The sequence below is a fragment of the Lithobates pipiens genome, unplaced genomic scaffold (genome assembly GCF_037356315.1).
Source record: "Lithobates pipiens isolate NorthernLeopardFrog02 unplaced genomic scaffold, aLitPip1_a1.2 Scaffold_8, whole genome shotgun sequence".
In the NCBI taxonomy this organism is placed as follows: Eukaryota; Metazoa; Chordata; class Amphibia; order Anura; family Ranidae; genus Lithobates; species Lithobates pipiens.
Window position 1 is genome coordinate 467,602,892 of NW_027507903.1, and position 23,547 is coordinate 467,626,438.

Here is a 23,547-nt window from a genome sequence, read left to right on the forward strand (position 1 = left end):
GTATTCTAGTGCAAGATCATCTTTAAGTGTTTGGTCCTGTAAGTTTTTAACGCTAACAGAATAACAAGCAATTTGGAATGTCAGGTGTGCCCCTAATTACTCATAGCAAGTCTCCTACATGTTGGCATTTTCTCCTTTGGTACATATCGCCATGGCTCAATTCACTAGAAGTCACGTGCATCGGAAAGATGATCTGTCAGTTTCAAGCTGTCAGCCTATAGCAGATATGAAACCAGAAGAAAGATTCACAGCTCTTCCTTTAGATGTAAATATACAGGACAACATGGCTGGCAGTGAAAGGAATTAAGAGTTGTGACTTGTGAAAGAGATGCTAATTGCAATCACATAACTGGAATAGCAACTTAGTTGCTGTATATAACTTAAAGTTTCACCCCAGGCTACATTTTTTTGGAGGGGATTTGGCCTTCAAGCTGGTCAAAAAAAAACCTCCAGCTGCAATGCCCACCTTCAGTCTGGAGCTGTACCCATAGTACTTCTTTTCCACCACTAGATATCCTCAGTCACTCAGCGTCACTCAACCCAGAAGATTGAAGACAATATAATGAAGCCGAACATCATGGGCCTACCCACTGAGAGGCTGTCACCATACCACCCTTTATTCATAGCATAATGATACAGAGAGCCACACTTACATCATCACATCAGCACCACTCGCTGCAATATGGAGGACTTCCCACCTCCAGTAGAAGACTGAAAAATAAAGAGGACCTAGCATGTCACTCGAATGGCCTGAAGACTTTGGAAAGAGGTGAGTATAAATAGAGCAAAACAGGGGTGGCTCCAGGGAGTAATGGTGGAGGGCTGAGTCTGGAATTAGGCTTTAAATGACCACTATAATGAAAAACTTTATTCTTCTACATATTGGGCTAATACCCAATATGTGGTTAATAACAAATGTATTTATAATATAAATTCATACTAGAACGTACACAGACAGTCTATTGGCACAGCACTGACCAGGGATTTAAAACAAAAAAAAGTATAAACCCTTGACAAGAGGCACAGCATTATTTATAGGTATAAAAGGCAAATATAATTGTTCCTCCAATTGTGTATGTGTGTGCGTGTGTGTGTGTATATATATATATATATATATATATATATATATATATATATATATATATATATAAAAATATATATATATACACAGTATCTCACAAAAGTGAGTACACCCCTCCCATTTTTGTAAATATTTTATTAGATCTTTTCATGTGACAACACTGAAGAAATGACACTTTGCTACAATGTAAAGTAGTGAGTTTACAGCTTGTATAACAGTGTCAATTTGCTGTCCCCTCAAAATAACTCAACACACAGCCATTAATGTCTAAACCGCAGACGTGAGTACACCCCTAAGTGAAAATGTCCAGATTGGACTCAATTAGCCATTTTCCCTCCCTGGTGTCCAGGGCCGTAGATTTTTTTTTTCCTGGGGTGGGTTCAGGTCTTTAAAACTTAAAGGCATCATTTACACTTTTATATTGGGGGAGGTATGGTTAAAACATGTGAAAGCAGAGTGGGGCCATGAGGCTTTGCAATGCAGCGCAGCAAAAATGATCCCCATTCAACTGAATAGAACGCAATGCATGCAGTTGTGGTGCCGTAGTGTACTCATTAGTACAGCGAGCTCCTCCTAAGCTCCCTAGTTTTTTTTTTCGTTCAGCCCACTGGGTTGAACTAAAAAAAAACGTACCGCCTGAACCAGGCTTTAGATCTCATTCATATGTTCGAAATGGCCATGGAATGGCAAGTATACCATGAATACCTACAGCCAGGATCCCAGATGTTCAATTTTTTTCAGCTGCTCAGCCTGTTCACCTGAGTGATGGGCAGAAAAGAGCCACTGCTGTTAACATGTATCTGCACATCCAGTGGTCTCCATGTTTTAGCTCCAGGGGACAAAGCAAAACACATTGGGGTGTAGCCTGGTGGGAACCCGGACTGAGGTAGTCTCTCCCATCACTATTACATTACCATACCATATTACCATTTTGTTTTTCTCTCTCCCCTTCAGTGACTACAGGAGCTGAGATGAGCTCCATCCCCTGCCGGCACTCCTGCAGCACATTCAGTATCATCTACATTACTCCCCAAATCGACTGAGCCTGAGCGACACACTAACAAATCTTGGATCACAATGGTTACCTGCTGTTAGTGACACATTTCTGACCCTGGATGCAGAGAGATTTTATCCAAGGGCAAAAATGTATCCCTACCGGCAGGTAACCACTGAATGTGCAGATACATGTGGATACATGTTTATAGCAGCAGACAGCCTTGGCTCATTTCAGCCCCTCACGCTGAGCAGATATTGGAACATCTGAGATGCCGGGTGCGGGTATTTGCAGTATACTTACTGCACCATGGTAATGTAGGATATATGAATGAGACCTAAGACTGGATTTTAGCTAACCTTACTGTGTAAGTTGAGCAGATGCAAGGGGCAACATATTGTGATAGGCAGCAAATTCAGTGATTTATTTAAACCTTAAAAAACTGTGTCCTAAGAAATTTTATGAAATGTTTTAAGAGATGAAAAAAATATATATTGTGCACTGCCTACCACAGGATGTGCCCTTTGCACCTGGTCAACATGGTTAGCTTTTATTTAGTCTTAAACTGTAGTAAACCCAGCTTTTGAACTTGTACCTACAAGGAAGCCTATAATAACGCTTACCTGTAGGTACGGTGAATAGCTCCTAAACACAAAGTCAATACTTTGTAGAGCCGCCTTTTGTGGCGATCACAGCTCCAAGTCGCTTTGGATAAGTCTCTATGTGCTTGCCACATCTTACCACTGGGATGTTTGCCCATTCCTCATTGCAAAACTGCTCCAGCTCCTTCAAGTTGGATGGTTTGTGCTTGTGGACAGCAATCTTTAAGTCTGACCACAGATTTTCTATTGGATTCAGGTCTGACTAGGCCATGACAACACATTTACATATTTCCCCTTAAACCACTCAAGTGTTGCTTTAGCAGTGTGTTTGGGGGTCTTTGTCCTGCTGGAAGGTGAACCTCTGTCCTAGCCTCAAATCACACACAGAGTGGTACAGGTTTTGCGCAAGAATATCCCTGTATTTAGCACCATCCATCTTTCCCTCGACTCTGACCAGTTTCCCAGTCCCGACTGCTGAAAAGCATCCCCACAGCATGATGCTGCCACCACCATGCTTCATTGTGGGGATGGTGTTCTTTGGGTGATGTGATGTGTTGGTTTTACGGCAGACATAGCATTTTCTTTGATGGCCAAAAAGTTCAATTTTATTCTCATCAGACCAGAGCACCTTGATCCATACATTTTGGGAGTCTCTCACATGCCTTTTTGCAAACTCAAAACGTGCCATTTTGTTTTTTGATGAAAGTATTGTCTTTCTTCTGTCTTTTCTTTTGTCCACTCTGCCATAAAGCCCAACTCTATGGTGCGTATGGCTTATTGTTGTTCTATGTACAGATACTCCAGTCTCTGCTGTGGAACTCTGCAGCTCCTCCAGGGTTGGTTACCTTAGATCTCTGTGCTGCCTCTCTGATCAATGCCCTCCTTGCGTTTTGAGTTTGGTGTGTTTTGGTGAGTTTTGGTGTGCGGCCGTCTCTTGGCAGGTTTGCTGTTGTGCCATGTTCTTTCCATTTTGTTATGATAGATTTGATGGTGCTCCTAGGGATCATCAAAGATTTGGATTTTTTTTTATAAACTAACTCTGATTTGTACTTCTCAACAACATAGTCCCTTACTTGTTTGGAGAGTTCCTTGGTCTTCATGGCAGTGTTTGGTTAGTGGTGCCTCTTTCTTAGGTGTTGCAGCATCTGGGCCTGTCAAAAAGGTGTGTATATGTAATGACAGATCATGTCACACCTAGATTGCACACAGATGGACATCATTTCACCAATTATGTGACTTATAAAGGTAATTGGTTGCACCAGAGTTTTTTATGGGCTTCATAACAAAGGGGGTGAATACATACGCACATGCCAATTATCCGTTTTTTATTTATGAAAAATAGTTTTATGCATATATTTTTCGAATTTTACGTCACCAACTGTTATACAAGCTGTACACTCACTACTTTACTTTGTAGGAAAGTTTCTTTTCTTCAGTGTTATCACATGAAAAGCTATAATAAAATATTTACAAAAATGTGAGGGGTGTACTCACTTTTTGAGCTACTGTATACACACACACACACACAAACACACACACACATATATTATATCTAGTTATACATATGTATAAACAATCATATTACTAACACATTGATGATAGCAAAATAAATCCAAGCTTGCAATGTTTGCATACCATTTTTATGCATTAAATATACTGTATATGTTTATTTTCAGGAAAGCTAATATCCATTTATTATTTAAAAAAATAATGAAAAATCTAAATTATTAGTGATTATATTAACTATTATATATGTTGTGTATATATAAATAAATAAAATAGGGTAAAGTATTGAAGCATTGCACAGCACAATTTTTCTAGGTAAATATATTTCTAAAGGTGCTATTGACATGACATTTTCACTACGTCGGTAGCAATCCATACATACAAAGAAATCTGTAATAAAAAAGGAATGACACAGGGAAAAGGTACTGAACACGTGAAGAAAGGGAGGTGCAAAAAGGCATGGAAAGCCAGCTGAAACCTATCATTAATTAGAAAGCAATCCTGCCCCTTGTCAGTGTAAATTTATATCAGATGGTTCAGTCTCAACTGATGGCCTATAAAAAGGTGTTTCATTACCAAGGTGTCACACAAGAAACTTCTCATGATGGGTAAAAGCAAAGAGCTCTCTTAAGACCTTTGCAACCTTATTCTTGCAAAACATACTGATGGTATTGGGTACAGAAGGATTTCTAAACTGAATGTTCCAGTGAGCGCCGCTAGGACCATAATCCAGAAGTGGAAAGTACATAATTTGACCATAAACCAGCCATGACTAGGTGCTCCTCGCAAGATTTCTGACAGAGGAATGAAAAGAATTATCAGAAGAGTTGTCCAAGAGCCAAGGAACTCTGAGGAGCTTCTGAAAGACCAAGAATTAGCAGGTACAATTGTTTCAAAGCAAACAATAGGTAATGCACTCAATGGCCATGGCCTGTATGCACGCTCACCACACAAGACCCCATTTCTGAAGAAAAAGTTGAATGTTGAAGCTCATTTAAAATTTGCTGCACAACATTTAGACAAGCCTGTGAAATACTGGGAGGATATAGTCCAGTCAGATGAGACCAAAATTGAACTCTTTGGATGGCATAATACACACCATGTTTGGAGGTCAAATGGCACTGCATATCACCCCAAAAACACCAAACCAACAGTGAAATTTGGAGGTGTGAACATCATGGTTTCAGTTTGTTTGCGCCCCCCCCCCCCCCCAAAAAAAAATTTTGAGCACCAGCCACCACTGCATTGGAGGAAGGATGAATGGAAAAATGTACCAAGACATTCTTAATAAAACTCTGCTGCTATCTACCAGGATGATGAAGATGAAACAAGTGTGGACATTTCAGCAAGACAATGATCCCAAACACAAAGCCAAGGAAACTCTCAATCGGTTTCAAAGAAAGAAAATAAAGCTGCTAGAATGGCCCAGCCATTCATCTGACTTGAATCCAATATAAAATCTATGGAATGAACTAAAGATCAGAGTTCATAGACGAGGACCATGGAACCGTCAAGATGTGAAGACTGTGTGGAAGAATGGGCCAAAATAGTTTTGTGCCAAGTTTAAATAAATTTCAGTTAGTGTGTTCAATAAATTTTCCTTGTGTCATTCCATTTTATTAGACATACTGTAACTTAAGTTCTGAACATATTTGTTTTGGTTTATTTATATGTATGGATTGCATGGATTGTTACTGACATGTGGAGAAAATGTCATGTCAATAGCACATGTAGAGATACATTTACCATGATAAATGGTTACATGTTCAATATTTCTTTTGTGTATATATAATTGATTTTATATATATATATATATATATATATATATATATATATATATATATATATATTTGTCCATTAAACTTTATTTCCCATATTACTACAGTATTAACATATTACATAACACCTTTCACATTTGTTCCTTATTAAAATGATAGCCCCTACCACAGTCATACAAAACACACACTCTAGGGCCAGATGCCAATTAACCTACCAGCATGTTTTTGGGTTGTGGAAACCAGTGTATCTGGAGGAAACCCACGCAAACACCGGGAGAACATGTGATAGCACATAAGGCCTGCTTAGTGTCCACCCTCAGTTCCACTGTTTTGTTCCCCTTCACGGCTGCTGTAAAAAAAAATAGAAACAGACCAGCCTGCAGTTTACTTTATTTGATATATGAAATCTGTCCATCAGGACTAAAAAGATACAGTTTAAATATGTATCTAAACAAAGGACAATTTTAAGTATTTCTAACCTATAAATAACTGTAAATCAGCCTGTCCATTTCCATCCAATGTCATCCGATCCAATCTGACAGACCGATGAGGAATAGAACCACCATCCATATTTTTTTGGTAGACAGGATCAGATCAGATCAGATGACGGTGGGTGTCAGCGGATCCACCATTCCATATAAGAGACTGGAGGGTCCGGTCAGGTCTGCCTGAAAAACTTAAATGCGGACCTGTTCTGATAGCCCATGTAAAAGGGGCCTTATTTTACAGAGATTTTCTCTAACTTCCTCTTGTGTCTCCAAGGCAAGGAACAAAGGGAAATCTCCCAATTGGACACATACACCCCAACAAAAATATAAAACCAGACAAAGAATTTAACCATCACCAAATCTGGGGGGACGTTCCATTTGAACCATGTTATACCCTAAATGTGGATGTAACATAGTTCAAAGGGTAGAGTTAGCCTTTTACTATACGTAGGGGCTGTGTCAGAAAGGAAGATCTTATACAGTAAATGGTAAGAGGGTGTTGCTTTTCTCCTGGCTGACATCAATTACTCCAGCTCTAAAAATGCTCTAAAATTTCTTGTTTTAAATATTTATAAATAATAATATGTACTAAACATTGAAGGCTATGGAAGCTCCATTGATACGGGTGACATCAAATAATTCCAATGCAAGTATAGAAAAAAATATTTTAGTGAAAAAGAAAGACACGCACTGTGTGACAAATGTATAATTATAGCATAGTAAATTGGAGCCAAGGTAGGGTTTTGCAGCATTAGATGAGACTATGAAATAATAAATTATGTTAGGTGCAGCGGGCAACTCCTCCACCTCTGTTCCTGGTTTCTGGTCACAGTTTTTGCTGCTTATGAATTCTATGGCTACAACAGTCATGAACCAGTGTTAGGAAAAAACAGGGCTTGAGTCTTGCAGGAATGCATGGGAACGGCATTCCTGTACTTTTTCCACAGCAAGAATGCCGTTCCCGTCCGTTAGCAGCCATGTCCTGCAGAACTGGCCTTTGAAGTATGCGAGCTGTGTGGCAGGCACTACACCAGCAGGTGCAGACACAGCTCACATAGTAAGTGCTGCACCCTGATTGAGGCCAGTCTTGCCAACAGCCCATTCATTTACCAACAGCCTGTAAATTTCAGCCCATTTTCGGGCTGCCCATAAATGTCCATTACGGGCAGCGGCACCCATAAAAAATATAGCTGCAGCCGACAGCACAACCGAAGCTTGTAAACCTCGTACATGATTGCCCATTTTCGGGCATTAAGGTGAAAAAATACAAAGGTTTACAACCCCTTTAAGTAAGCCTGTGCCAACTGCTTTCCATAGGCAAAGGACTGTTCACTTTAGGCCTTGACTCAGACATAACATAATGTTTTGTGTCTGGTCTTCAGCTAATTTAAGAATCAGCAGCCAATCCAGCTTCAGAAAATAGGACTTAGAACACCACACCAGGTTAATCATCCAGGTTATTTTATCACATATCAGCAATTTATTCTGATGTACAGTATGATAGAATAGAGGATCTTATAACAGAGAAAATGCGTTTTGGGGGCTAGAAACTGCTTCCTTTATCAGGGATTGAAGATAGGAAACAATATATGGACTACACTGAAGGGTAACTCCAAAGGGTAACTCCACTTTCATGGGAAAAAATAGCAAATAAAAAAAGATAATATAGCAAATAGAATTGCGACACAAGTCATATTGTAATTAAATGTTAATAAAAATGACCTTTCCTTTTCAATTTGCAGCTCTCATTTTCTGTAAGATTCAATACAATATGGCTAGGTGTTCTGTACACAAAATGTGTACAAAGCATCCCCCAAAAACATAATTTCCTGCTTGTGAGCAAGATCAGTGCAGTTCTAGAGGACAAGCATCATTTAGCGGCCCATACGGGGGTAGCACTACACACAAAATATGAAAAGGTGAACTATTTCACATGTCTCCGCAGCACTTACCTCCATGGACGATTATCTTTCACTGCCCACGCTAGCTTATGTAGTGGTCTGGGCATTTTAATGCCACACCATTTAATTTTTTGTGAAAAGATAAACAACCCTTTAATTGGGTTCAGCCCTGAAACGTGTTGCCTCTGTTGTAAAGTCTTCTATTCAATCGTACATTTAAATAAATGTGTACCTGGATGATTAATCTGTGGTGTGGTGTTTTAATCATAGACCATTTAGCAATAAAATCTTTACAGAAAGTGTAACCCACCCTTTACTTTGTTCAATGCTAAAAGAAAAGAAAAATCCTTTCCATGCACTATAAGCTGTATTCACGTCAATCATCCAATTATGTTCATTTATTCTGCATTCCTCTGCACACGATTGGACATTCAAAGTGAACACAAATTCAGATAGCTAAGCAAAAAAAATGTTGTCCTTTAGTAAATAAACTACCCGTGTCACCATACAGAATATAAATCTCAGAGATAAGTATCTGGGTCTGCTTATTGTTGGAATCAGGCTAATGTCAACAACACACTTTGTTCAGTCAATTAATATGAGTAATCTGAACAATTTATGATGGATTCAACTTTATCCAGATTGGTGGTGTGTACTTTATCCCACAGAAACAAAAAATAAATAACTGTGACTACGTAATAATACATAGCTGAAAGCCACAGAAAATCACCACAAGTAATAAAAACCACTGGGCTTCCTTAAAAAAATATGGAGGAAAGGAAAATAGTGGATAAGCCCCTAGCTACCAATCAGATGCTGTCTTTCTTTAGAAAGATGTCAAATGCAATCTGATTGGTGGCAAAAAGCAAAACTGGCCTGCTGCCTGCTGCTATGTTACCATTATTATTTTGTGAAAGTAAGTAACAGCCAAAAATTGTTCTGTCATGTGCCGCTGTAACAATGATGAGATTCCATCAACAATACACTTTTTGCGCCTAACATCTGTTTCTTATGTATGGTAAACACATTGGTCCTGATTTATCAGGCTGCATGATGTAAGGCTTGCCATTTAGCACTTAAGACAAGCTGCCACGAGATACATTAATACTGGTTGAGTTGAGTGGCAACTTTTAGCATGCCTAGTCCTTACTCCTGCCCATGGATGCCCCTTGGCTGTACCTCTTGTTTTTTATTCATACTTAGCTTACTTAGCATACTTTTTTTGGCTATCATCAGGCTGGCTATGTGATGCGCATGTGAGTCCTCTTTTTCTTTGGATCTCTTCCAGTGCTGGGCGGTCCTCGGTGATGCAGAAAGTGTCACTAGTGCTATGGTGTGAGCCTTTCATCATTTTATGTGTGTAAAGGGTGTTGTGGTTCCCCCAAAAGAGTGCCCAAAAGTGATAGAGGAAAGGAGGGTGGTGTAGGAAAAAAAAAGCAGAACTTCCCCTTTTGGGTGAAGTTTTACTTTAATATTTCAGGCTCTGGAAGCTGGAGAGGATATTGCTAAAGCACCTTACTGAATGAGTAGTATCATTTTTAGGATTCCATCTATTTGTTGCTTCTATACATGCTGAATCAGTACAGCTTTTACTAATTTAGAGGTATAGGAGGAACCAGATAAAATATAGTATACGTAAGAAGTCCTTTATACTGTAACAATTGCAATCTTTTGTTAACACACCAGAAAATCTCTCACTGAGGAGAAATCATTCCCTTTCTCCTCTTAAAAAAGGAACAATCCCTTTTAGCACACAAATACGTCAGTCAGGTGATTTTCGAGATGGAGAAAAAATTCCAGTGGACTAATGACTCACAACCTGACACTCTTCATGAAATATCTACCAGAACATGTGTACATCTGCTTAGACTTATCCAGACTTCGATCTTCAAAAGTTCAGAATCAGATGGATGGTCAACTAGGCTGCTTGGATTTTTTACAATTCATCATAAGGCTAAACCAACATATGATGATTTCTACCTAAAATACCCAACTGTCTACTGAAAAGGACATGAGGAGAAAGAAAACTTGGCTGAGTAGTTTACCACCATCATAACCATTGCTGTTTCTGAGGGTCACCTGTACAGTGTAATATAAAACATATTCCACCAGCCTACATGATCAAAAATCAGTTGGGATGTTACCTTCTCCAAAGTTTCTAGTGGAAAGCACATAAACACATATCTACTGTATCAGGCTACCTCTGGTATCTGCCACCGCTTGCAGACATTAGAGTTAGTATATTCCCCCACTAGGTTAAGCATGGACCTTATACCTAGGATACACACCTCTTTGGGGATATTCCATTTGTCTTGGTATCCCAAGGGCCCAAGCATCAGTTCATGATTTGCATAGCATCTCATGAAGTTTTGCTTAGCATCTCATTTTTCTCCAACACACTAGGTCAATCTGTCCTCTTCCCAGTTGTCCACTTGTTAATATAGGGCCCTATTCTACAACCATATCGTGACATGTATGGTCATCCCAAGACTCTCATCTGTGACAATTTTCTTGCAAACCACCGATGTGGCTCTTTCTTCTCACAACCTCTGTGATATGTCACTGACTCACTAGTACTTCTGCTATGACATCTTTGGGTCTGGGGCCACAAACCTAGTGTGCTTTCTTGGTGGCCAGTCTGTTAGAAATAACATTAAATTAGAGGGAAAAGTTAAATACAGTAGTTACATAGTAGGTAAGGCTGAAAAAAGACAATAGTCCATCCAGTTCAATCTGTGTAGGTGTACGTGTGTCAGTGTCTATAATAATTTTTCATATCTCTGTATGCTGCGTTTTTTTAAGTTGTACATTCAAGAGTCTTTTAAAAATATCCATACTCTCCACATCCACCAGAGAGAGAGAGAGAGAGAGAGAGAGAGAGTAGCACATCCTTATTGTCCCGATAGTGAAGAACCCCCTGCGCAGTTTAAGGTTAAACCACTTCTCCTCCAGTCTCAATGTGTGGCCCCGTGTCCTCATACACTTCCCTGGGACTGAATAGTTTTTTTCCTATGCTGGGATCCCCATTGAGGCATTTGAAGATCATTATCATGTCCCCCTCTCAAGCATCGCTTCTCCAGCGAGAATAAATTTAGTGTTTGCAGCCGGTCCCCGTAATTGAGGTCCTCCAGTCCACTTATTCATTTCGTTGCCCTTCTTTCTACTCTGTCCAGCTCCAGCACATCCCTACTGAGGACCGGGGACTAGAACTGGACAGAATACTTCAGATGGGGCCTAACCAGGGTTCTATAAAGAGGCAGAATTATGCTTTTATCCCTGAAGTATATCCCGTTTTTATGCATACTACTATTCTGCCTGCTTTGTTAGCAGCTGCAGCTTGATATTGCATGCTATTACTCAATCTGTCATCTATTAGGATCCCTAGATCTTTCTCCATCTTTGATTCTCCCAGAGGATTTCCATCTAGTGCAGTGATTCTCAACCAGGGTTCCGTGGAACCCTAGGGTTCCTCCAAAGGTTGCTAGGGGGTCCTCCAGCACTGGGCAATTTCTGTCTCTCAGATAAGTTTCCACTGACACCATTGATCTTTTTAGCTATCTGTAAGGAGGTAATTCTTCCCAATGTCCACAAGTGTAAGGACCACACACTATTGTATCATGAGTTGTAGATTTCTAATTTTTAGCAGGGGTTCCCGAAGACCGGAGAACTATTTCAAGGGTTCCTCTGTGTTGAAATGGTTGAGAAAGGCTAATCTAGTGAATCATTTGCATTTTTGTTTTTTGCCAGCAAATGCATTATTTTATATTTTTCCACATTGAACCTCATTTGCCATTTGTCTGCCCACCCCTCTTTAGTGGTTAATAACAGTTTTGAACAAATGCTTAGATATAAGAACTGGAAAACCTTTATATAAAATGTTTTGTGTGTCCACTGATAGTTTTGAATTTTGATACAGTAAAACACAATCACTGTGCTGATATACTAAGGAAGAAGCAGAGACCCCTTGTGCAAATGATACTGCTTCCATGTACTTATATCATTAGAATCTATAAACAAGAACATTTATTAAAAATAGATGATACTATTATTTACATCAAATGGATCACACTTTTCTATTTAAAAAAAAAAGTTATAGATTCTGCTATAAAAATAAATTACAATATATTTCTTAAAACAGAAGGGAATATATAACAGAATCTTGGCAGGAAATGTAAAGCAGGATAGTTTATTTCCATATGATGCCAATAATTGTTGACACACTCGGGAAATGCAGAGAACTATTAAATATCCCGTTCTAGAATCTATAGTATGCACATGGTGATGTGTTATTTCAAATCTTCTTTTGATGGATTACACATACATATCCAGGTTACAGTTGGTAATATAATTATTGCTTTGTTCTGTCATCAAATTAGTTTAATTCTAAAAATATATAACGAAAACAGACAAAACGTTCTAAACTAGGAACAATTAATGATTTTATATATTTTGATGAGTTTATCTATTTGCTCAAAGTAGAATTTCACCCTGAACAGACCAATCTGTGAGAGAATGTTCACCACAGATTTAGGATCATGCATATTAATCTAGTAAACAGAAGGTTCCATCAGACCCCTGGGGCCATTACCAGTTGAGGAATCAAATGCGTTTGAAATCTGTTTATCATCCACAGGAATGGAACTCTATTATCAATTAGAATAGGGCTTTGAGCTAGATGCCCTGGCTGCTATAATGTTACTGACCTAATAAAGAAGTGATATACACCCTTCTTAAACTAAAATTACAACAAGGAGGTCTGATGAATCCCAAACTGAGTGAGGAGATATGGAATTCGTATTGCGCACAGTGATACCCTAATTTTTCCAAAACTCGCAAGTCTTCGACAAAATGTTTAGGTGTAAATCTGATGCTTGTGCTGCAGTACAGGACAAAAAAGCCACTAAGTTGAACCCCCCCACACTAGAAAATAGCCAGCTAAGCAGAAGGTTGGAATGCATAATAGTACTTAACAGAGTCTAAAAATACTCCAAAAACATCTAATCAAGCCCCATAATAAATCTGCCATGTCATAAGACCTCTAGCAGAGCATTCAACAATTTATCCTCATCACAACTGGGTTAAAGAAACTCTAATAAGCCATAGACTTGTAATTGGTTGTCTTAAATCATTTAGAAATAATACACATGTGTGGTCTAACTCTACTTGGCCTAAAACTGTCCTTTTCATACATGTCTAAACTCTCAAAGGCTGGACATAATCCCAGTTATTATAAAATGACATTGATAACAAGCATTTGCCTGAATGTATAAAAAAAAATGATCAGTTAGATTCTAAACACTGCTATAATGAGAAGCGCAGTAAGGGAAATAGATATAAGTCAACATCATATTTGATATCTATTGTGATATCACCATCCCCTGCCTCTCCACCTTGTCCAATCAGAGAACACTTTGCATTTTTAGAGAAAATGCAATGTGTTCTCTGAATGGCGTGCATGCTGAGTGAGGGACCTCAAGCAGCAAGGCCATCGCTTGGCACAGGACCCAACAGATGGCAGAGATCACTGTAATAGCGACATCTGCTACAGTGATTTCCAGAACCAATATCCATACCTGGAATTCAGCTTAAAAAACATTAAAGGCTTGTGTTTTTCATACATAACCGTTTCATTCATAACTATACCAGATAAATATAACAATGCCTGCACTACAGGAATGACACTCTTCCTGCCAGTCCATTCTTCATGGAGCCCAAGTAGACAAACTTTCACCTTGGGTAACCAAATGGACCTCTGTATGTTTCCATCAACTGGAACCACCAATATAAGCACTGAAGCTTTGCTGCCCCCTTTGGTTCAGAAAAACCAAAACTAAAACATAAGCAAAAGAAGAAGGTGCACCAGGCTAGCGAACTATTGTATAACTCTCTATTAAATAGTAAAAAGGTAATACATTGTACTCACAAAGGGAGAATAAACAAAGGCGTAAATTGTGCAGGATACAACCAGACGCATGACCATTGGATAGGGCACAGCTAACGCATTTAGCGGGCATTATTCCAGGGAGATTTATAAAAGGCGAGGCTGTCTTTTAAAGGAAATCGCTTTCCACTGAATTTTCTACATAAATAAAAACTATCCTTATGTATGGATATCATATCTTGAACCTTCTAAAGTGTAACTCCAGCCCACAAAAATATATAATTTTATGTCTTTCACCTAATTTGAAAGATTTTTCCTCAGTACCAGCCCTTGTGTCATTCAAGAAAAAATGTCAAGATGCAAGAGGTCACGAAGAGCAAAAACATTGTCAGAAGTTAACATGTAGTAGTATTCTGCCATGGATTGGCACCAGGAAAGGAAAATTAATAAGTATTTAATACAAATGTAATACAACTTTCCCTTTTTTTTGTTGATGTTCTCATTGGACATTTCTTATCACTTCCTGGCCCAACAAGGAATGAAGAGAAATCAGCAGGCAATGACATATAAAGCAATAAAAAGCTTCCAAAAACTCCAACTCCAAAACTCCAACCCATCCCAGCTCTTTCCAAAACTAAATATTTTGTCTCTAGTTGGACTTTAACTCCTTCCTGCCGCCACCTCCTGGTCCTTTAAGAGGTTCTAAATGCCAGGAGGCAGGCATTCTGATAACGTGACCAATGTGATTGGCTATTGGAAAGCCCCTTATTGAATATATGCATTGTGCTGCTCAGTGGCGTGTGCAGAAAGATGTTTACATAGGGCCGCATATATGTGGCCTCTTGGTATTAAGGCCCACCTACCGAGAGGCCACATATATGAGTACAGCTGGTGGGAAGAAGTTAACCACTTCCTGACCGCCTACCGCACATTTACTGAGGCATGGCAGCTGCTCTGCACCAGATCACATACCTGGTATGGTCTGGGGTGCGCGCACTCCATTGGCAACCCGCTCCCGCTGTGATCACACTCAGCAGTAGCCCAGTGGCAGGCACCTGCTGGCTGTTTAGTACAGAGGGAGAACGGCTGTCTTCCTATGTAAACAAGGCAGATCGCCGTTCTGTCAGTAGGGATGACATAGATCCTGTGTTTCTGCTAAGCAGGAACACAAATCTTTGCCTTCCCTTAGTAGAAGCACATCCCACACAGTGAGTAAGTACTTGCTAGGAACACATTTAACCCTGCTGTTAACCCTTTCCCTGCCATTGTCATTAGTACAATGACAGTGCATTTTTTTAGCACTCATCACTGTATTAGTGTCACTGATCTCCAAAAGGTGTCAAAAGTGTCAGTTAGTGTCCGATTTGTCCACTGCAATATCGCAGTCCCACTTTAAGTCACTGATCGCGCCATTACCAGTAAAAAAATAAAGATGCTATAACTTTTGTGCAAACCATTTAACAGTCGCTTATTGGGATTTATTTTTACCAAAAATATGTAGCAGAATACATATTGGCCTAAATTTATTAAGGAATTCGTTTTTTTTCAGATTTTTTTTTATTGGATGTGTTTTATATTTCAAAATGATTGGTCTTTTTATGTTTACAGCGCAAAAAAAAAAACCCACCGATTATCAAATACCACCAAAAGAAAGCTCTATTTGGGGGGGGGGGAAGGAAATCTATTTTATTTGTGTACAGCATCGCATGACTGCACAATTATCAGTTTAACTAACGCAGTGCCATATAGCAAAAAATGGCCTGGTCCTGAAGGGGGGTAAATCTTCCAGAGCTGAAGTGGTTATGGTCTCGTTCACGCCAGCTTTGGTTTCTGAAGAGTGATTCATGTTCAGATAGCTCTTAAAGGTGCATTTGTCAGGCTGGAAGGAGGTGCTGTATTACCTCCTTATGGATTGCTTTATCTCCTTGAATTTTGCACTAGCAACTGTGTGCATTACACACTATGGCGATGGGGCATGCAGAGCTGCCTTATTCACTTGAATGGGTCATGTTTGGCAGGTGCTATGTAAAAATGACAGGAGGTATATTTCTTGCAGCAACTTATGTACACCCCTGGCCGCTGCCTCTGCAGCTAAACAGGATAGTGGTTGGGTGTGGAAAATGTACACCCCACAACCCTTAGTGTGAATGAGCCCTAAATAATTCTTCTCACTTAAGGATAAAATTTGTTCACCCATACTTTCATTGCAACTAATGCCGCGTACACACGGGCGGACTGTATGGCCTACTTAGTCCGTCGAAACACATTTCAGCGGACAGTCCGCTCGTGTGTGGGCTTCAGCGGACTTTTTCAGCGTGCAGTCTGGCGTACTAAGTATTTCAGATTTTTCGAAATTCTGTCCGTCATACTTTGGTTTCAGCGGACAATCCGCTCGTCAGTATGCTAGTTCGACGGACTAAGAATGGCGCATGCTCAGAAAGGATTTACACGGCGGAAGGGTGCATTGCTGTGTATTGGACTTCCTATTTCTAGTCCCGTCGCACGTGCTGTACACGTAATCGCGCAAGCTTTCGACGGACTGTTTGTGCATCCGTGTGTGGTCAAGTCCGTTCATTCGAAAGTATGACGGACTGTCCGTCGGATTGTATGACGGACTAAGTAGGCCATACAGTCCACCCGTGTGTACGCGGCTTAAGTTCTTCCATGCTCATTATTAGTTTAATCTCCCTTTCCAGTCTCCTCTCTACACAGTGTTTTCCAGATTACATAAAGTGGTCATAAATACTTCTTTGACTTCCTTTTCGCATAACCCCCATTTCAATTTACAAACACTCCATCAGTCAAAAAAAGCCTATAACATCAAACAATCTCCAGTTCTTCTAATGCTTTGCACCAAATCGGGTTTAGAGTCCTTTGTCCTAACAATTATTCAAAGGCACATCACTCTTATAAACAGAATCATGTGAACTATTTCAACAATTCAACAATTACTTTACATGGTTCTATTTTAAGGTCGGAGTCTATTCCCACTTAGGCCAAATGCCAATCTTTTTACAGTTTCAAGAAAAGCTAAATCTCTAGCAATGTCTGTACAAGGCTCTATAATGAAACAGTAAAATCTGTAAAAAGCCTTAAAGCGTATGTATAGTCATAAGTAAAGGTAAGCCTTAAAGTGGTTGTAAACCCTTTACAACACACTTTTTGCTACAGGTAAGCCTATAATAAGGCTTACCTGTAGCTACCCTGGATATCTCCTAAACCTGAATGGTTTAGGAGATATCCCCTGTATTTGCATATGCCGACTTCATCAGCACATGCGTACTAAAGCGACGGCACGTACGTGAGTGTGCCGTTACCGGCTGCTCCCGCGTGCATGTCGGAAGCGATGCCAGCCTCCGGAGTGGTGTACGAGGATGACTGCAGGGGCTTTGATCTCAGGTAAGTAATTCATAATGAGCTATTATGTGTAGTCCACAAGGTTTAGGAGTGTTTCTATGGGAATGTTTGACCATTCTTCCAGAAGCGCATTTGTTAGGTCAGGCAATGATGTTAGACGAGACGGCCTGGCTCGCAGTTTCCACTCCAATTCATCCCAAAGGTGTTCTATCGGGTTGACTGTCATATTCCTCCACCCCAAACTCGCTGATCCATGTCTTTATGCACCTTGCTTTGCGCACTGGTGCACAGTCATGTTGGAACTCCTAAACCTTGTGGACAGCCTTTCCAGAAGAGTTGAAACTGTTATAGCTGCAGAGGGTGGGCCAACTAAATTTTGAACAGTACGAACTACCATATATACTCGATTATAAGCCGAGATTTTCAGACCTTTTTTTAGGCTGAAAGTGCCCCCCTCGGCTTATACTCGAGTCACCGCCGTCTGCCTACCTGATCAGGCATGTCATGTAGACAGACGGTGGCCAGCGTGTCATAAAAACATACAGCGGCCATTCCAGTATTTAAAAGCCGCGCCTCCTCCTCGTCTGATAGGCAGAACACTCAATTTCCCAGCAGTCAGTTTTCAGCCTATCACGGACATCCCCTCATCCTCATACCTCAGACTCATTTTCCCTTGTTGATGTCTCCATAATGGGAGATAGGAGACATCCATATCCCTTATTGATCTAACTATTGGGATGAGGGTGCACACTTATAATCATACAACCATTATATCCCTAAGCCTATATTTCTTTCTTCAATACCTCAGACGAGGATGAGCGGATGTCCGTGATAGGCTGAAAACTGACTGCTGGGAAATTGAGTGTTCTGCCTATCACAGACGAAGAGGAGGCGCGGCTTTTGAATACTGGAATGGCCGCCGTATGTTTTTATGACACGCTGATCGGTGGCTGCAGATGGGCACACGGAGGCATGCACAGGACACAAAGGATGAAGATTAGCACAGGTGGGCTGCAATGGACACAGTGAGGTATACACAGGACACAGTGAGGTAGGCAGATCTGCACAGGACACAGGGAGGCATACACAGGACACAGTGAGGTAGGTAGATATGCACAGGACACAGGGAGGCATGCAATAGACACAGTGAGACATGCAGCTGCAGATGGGCATTGTTGACCCTCTTTGCCACTTACAGTAGCTGCTGCATTTCCCACCCCCGGCTTATACTCGAGTCAATACGTTTTCCCAGTTTTTTGTGGTAAATTAGGGGCCTCGGCTTATATTCGGATCGACCTATACTCGAGTATATACGGTAAAACTGGGATGCCATTAAAGTTCATACTCATGTAAAGGCAGGCGTCCCAATACCTTTGGTAATATAGTGTATATTCCTCAATAGCCACAAACTATCCACTTTGTGTGTGCCCAGATATTACCAAGGAAAATAAGTGGTAACTCCATCACTATGCACCATGCACCATCACTAGACTTCCACAGACTAGTCTGTGGAAGGGGCCCAGAAGCTCCACCCACTACAGGCTGCCTGCAGATAAATACATGAGGGGCGGCAACAAGACCAATCACCCTGAACACAGAGAGAGAGCAACAGTGACCAATCTTTATTGCAGGAAGCTCCTACACATAGGTAAAGGTTCACATTGGATTACTGCACAGATCTGAAAAGTATACACAAAGCACACCAAGATTTAAGGGAGAATACACATGCCTCAGATTTAAAGTGTATAGACCGGTGGTCTCCAAATTGTGGCCTAAGGGCCGGATGTGGCCCTTTACTTGCCTTTGTCTGGCCCTTCCTCCTATTGACATCAACAATAAGGCACCATTACTTTCACTGGCACCAACAATGGTGTACTGTTCCTGCCACTAATACCAATGATGGGGCATTTTTCCTCCTCCTACTGACCACAGTAAACCACAGTCTACTGACTGGAATGGTACCAGCTGATTGGAGAAAAGCCAATGTAGCACCAATATTTAAAAAGAGCCCAAAATACATCCCTGTGAATTACAGATCAGTTAGCCTAACATCAATAGTATGTAAACTCTTGGAGGGGATGATAAAGGGACTATATACTAGATTTTAGTAATGAGAACGGTATCAATAGTAGTAATCTGCATGGATTCATGAAGAATCGTTTTTGCCAAACCAATCTATTAACCTTCTATAAGGAGGTGAGTTGCCAAAATAGATAAAGGAAGGCTATAGACATGGTGTATCTGGATTTTGCAAAAGCATTTGACACAGTTCCTATAAACTTTTACTGTACAAAATAAGGTCTGTTGGTATGGACCATAGGGTACATGGAGTACAGGAATTGAAAACTGGCTACAAGGGCGAGTTCAGAGGGGGCGATGATAAATGGAGAGTACTGGGAATGGTCAAGGGTGGGTAGTGGGGTCACCCAAGGTTCCGTGCTGGGACCAATCCTGTTTAATTTGTTCATAAACGACCTAGGGGATGGGGTAAACAGTTCAATCTCTCTAGTTGTGGACGATACTAAGCTAAGCAGGGCAATAACTTCTCTGTAGGATGTGGAAATCTTGCAAAAAGATCTGAACAAATGAATGGGGGTGACAAATGAGGTTCAATGTAGAAAAATGTAAAATAATGCATTGGGGTGGCAAAAATATGCATGCAATCTATACACTGGGGGGAGTACCTCTGGGGGAATCTAGCATGGAAAAGGACCTGGGGGTCCTAGTAGATGATAGGCTCAGCAGCGGCATGCAATGCCAAGCTGCTGCTAACAAAGCAAACAGAATATTGGCATGCGTTAAAAAGGGGATTCATTTCAGAGATAAAACGATAATTTTACCACTCTACAAGACTCTGGTCTGGCCACACCTAGAATATGCTGTCCAGTTCTGGTAAAGACCCTATGTTAAGGGGCGAAACACATCAGTGGGGTGTGGTTCTGACAGAGATAGCCTTTCACCCATGTCTACATGGCTAATCGGGAGAGCAGCAATTGTTCTAGGTCAGTCATTTAAGGCAGTGGTTCTCAACCCTGTCCTTAAGTACCCCCAACAGGCCATGTTTGCAGGTTTTCCTTTATCTTTCACATGTGCTTTAAATCAGAGTCAATGGCTTAATATTTTGGACATCTTTTTTAAGAGAAATTCACAAAACCTGGCCCGTTGGGAATAATTGAGGACAGGTTTGAGAACCACTGATTTAAGGTATCAGAACCCTGCAACTAACATTTTCAAATGATGGACAAAAGGAATGACCTCTACAATTTTTCGAAAGTAAATAGTTTGGGATCATTATTTTATACTTTTTTAAAGCTAGAACATGATTTAAAAAGCTGAAAAGACAACGCTGAGAGAAAAAAAAAATTTAAAAATAAAAATAGTGGAACATATCCAATAGTCAAATGTAACCAATAATTTATTATCAGTTAATACATTTTGGGAAATTTTGGGACTTTGCTTGAAGCAAGCAGCCAGGGAGGTATGGTTCTGGGAGGATGCCAACAGATGCCCTTCCAGAACTGGACAACCGAGCCATCATTTGACTATAGTGTGGTCGGCAAGTGGTTAAGCAACTTATCAGGTTGCTTTAACTGACATCATTTGCAGATCTACAGTAAGTTCATCTCTGCAGATGAATGAACAGAAAGATACAAATGTAACAATATGTTAATTTGTATCTTTGTAGAATAGTAGTCTGGAGCAGTGTTGTTTATAAATGCTGATTCAGACTTCTTTTTTGACAACCACAGCTGCTGACTTCTTCTCTGACTATATGGTGATCTTGGCTTTGATCCATCAGAGCAGACATTTGTTGTACACTGGGAGGGGAGAGGGGTCCCGGGAGGGTTGGGGGAGTCCCAGCAGCAGGGCAGCAAGACTGGATGCACTACACACGTCCTGTGTACAATGATGAAACCCAAAGTCTGCTACTAGTTAAGCCATACAATTATGCAAACTTAAAAAAAGAGGTAAAAACATTATACTAACTTTAGGTGTTATATAATAAGGAATAATACAAAGTAATAAAGTAATAAAAATATGCCTGATTAGTAGCCCGACGAATCCTCATCTCACTCCTCCTTACAGGTAAGATTAGGTTCTGGCTACAAAAAGTTCCACAGTAACTGCATCATTCTACTCTCTCCACCTCCTGTGATTAAAGGCCTTCTCATTAAAGTGTATCTAAACCCAAAAACGAAAATTTAAAATATTGCAGTTTACTAGTCCCTACATGTTGTGGCTACATTACATTTGTGTAACATATGCGGAGGGGGTTTGTGGGCCACAGAGGTAGCTAGGAACACTGATATGAATTTAAAAGTGCAGCACAGGCAGAGAACACATATTCCTGGCAGGATCAACAGGTACTGTATATTTTTTTGCTCTTATTGAACAGTTATAATATGACACCTTTAAAGTGGTTGTAAACCCTTACAACACACTTTGACCTACAGGTAAGCCTAGATTAAGGATTACCTGTAGGTCCAAGAAATATCTCCTAAACCTATACGGTTTAGGAGACATTTGCCAAAGACAGGGCAAATGCATAGTAGTCCATTATGCTTTGCCTTTGCATGGAATGAAAGAGGAAGTAAACTCATCAGGGTTTACTTCCTCTTTAATGATATATTCAACAGACCAAAAGGGAGTAAATAAGTGTGTTGGCAGAAGTGGTTGTTCCCCAACAAGCAGTTGGCACCTTGCCACTCAGGGATGGAGTGGAGACCTAGGGGGGTAATGTTTCCCTCGCAGCCTCCATAGGTGTCACATGAGAGGTAGCTGTCCAATTGGACTTTAAAACTCCCAATAACCTTCCACGGCCATCTTGGTTCAGGGCAGTGCTAATAAATAGCAGTGTAGGAAAAGGATCTATGCTTGTCAAAGACAGAAAAATAGCCTTAGGGAAAGGTTCCTGTGTGCGTAAGGAGAGATTAGGGACACTGCTGTATGGCTTACTACTTACCAGTGCCGCCACCCTGCCAGTCAGCCACCCCTCCTGCAAATGCCACCCTGGTAATGTAGGCCATGCCTGTGTGATACCTTGTGGTGCTGAAGATATATTGTTACACATTGGTGTTACTGTGCCTGTTACTACCAGTATTTTTGTACCTGTTACTAGCAGTAATACTGAGTTTGTTACTACAAGAGCTTAGAACTGTTACTGCAACTGTTCTGCTGCAGTCAACTACCACAATATTACTAGTGCTAGTGATTGCAGATTGATGCCTACCTTTTTATCCTTTTTAACTGCAACTCATAAATACAATAACTGTTCAACCTTATCTGGGTTTTGTGTGTCATTTCCTTAACTTGGGTACCAAATTTCTGCACCTGCCCACAAGTAAAATATATTGCTAGGATTTACATACACGTTAGGCACTACAGGGACTGAACTCAATTCAAAGACAACTTGTCCAGCCAAAACTATTTTTTTATTGAGTGGAGCAGGGTTAAATTCTTTGGCAGGTTTTTATTGCTGAGTGTCCCCATCAAGAAGAATATCCTACTTCCTGTAAGTAAGACACAACAGAATTCTTGCCAAAGGAAAAGAAAATCCCCCCTTTATCAAAGCAACAAGTGTCTCTGTTGTGTAACTTACCCTCAACGACCATGCAGCCATGACTAGAGCACATGTAGTTAGCAAGTGGCTGCAAAGATGCAACGTGGATCAGCAGCAACAAGATGCCACAAAGGATGGAAAGAAGATGAAAGCAAAGTATTTTATTATTTAAAAAAATTATGATGCATATTGATTTATCCAGCTACAGGAAATTCACTATATATCTACTTTAAAACCTAACTCAGCTTTCAGTATAAATTAGCTTAATACATTTAAGGGATATCAAATCAAATGGTGTTCAAAGTCTTATGCCCCGTACACACGATCCGACTTTCCGCCAACAAAACCATGGATTTTTGTTTGAAGGATGTTGGCTCCAACTTGTCTTCCATACATACG

The 23,547-nt window shown here is 40.3% G+C and overlaps 1 protein-coding gene across 13 annotated transcripts in view; it reads right to left on the reverse strand.

Annotated features, from left to right (window-relative positions):
• Positions 1–23,547, reverse strand: part of NTF3 (neurotrophin 3) — a 160,557-nt gene that overhangs the window by 21,083 nt on the left and 115,927 nt on the right. For 4 of the 13 annotated variants that reach the window (XM_077468561.1, XM_077468556.1, XM_077468557.1 and 1 more), the window contains exon 2: positions 6,177–6,310. The exons of 4 other annotated variants lie outside the window; for them this stretch is intronic. In XM_077468561.1, the coding sequence (XP_077324687.1) occupies positions 6,177–6,182 (6 nt within the window). In that variant the 5' untranslated portion in view covers positions 6,183–6,310. Of the gene's footprint in view, positions 1–653; positions 712–2,489; positions 3,829–6,176; positions 6,311–23,547 lie in introns of those variants that run through there. 5 more of the 13 variants (XM_077468562.1, XM_077468559.1, XM_077468563.1 and 2 more) reach the window with 3 other exon arrangements.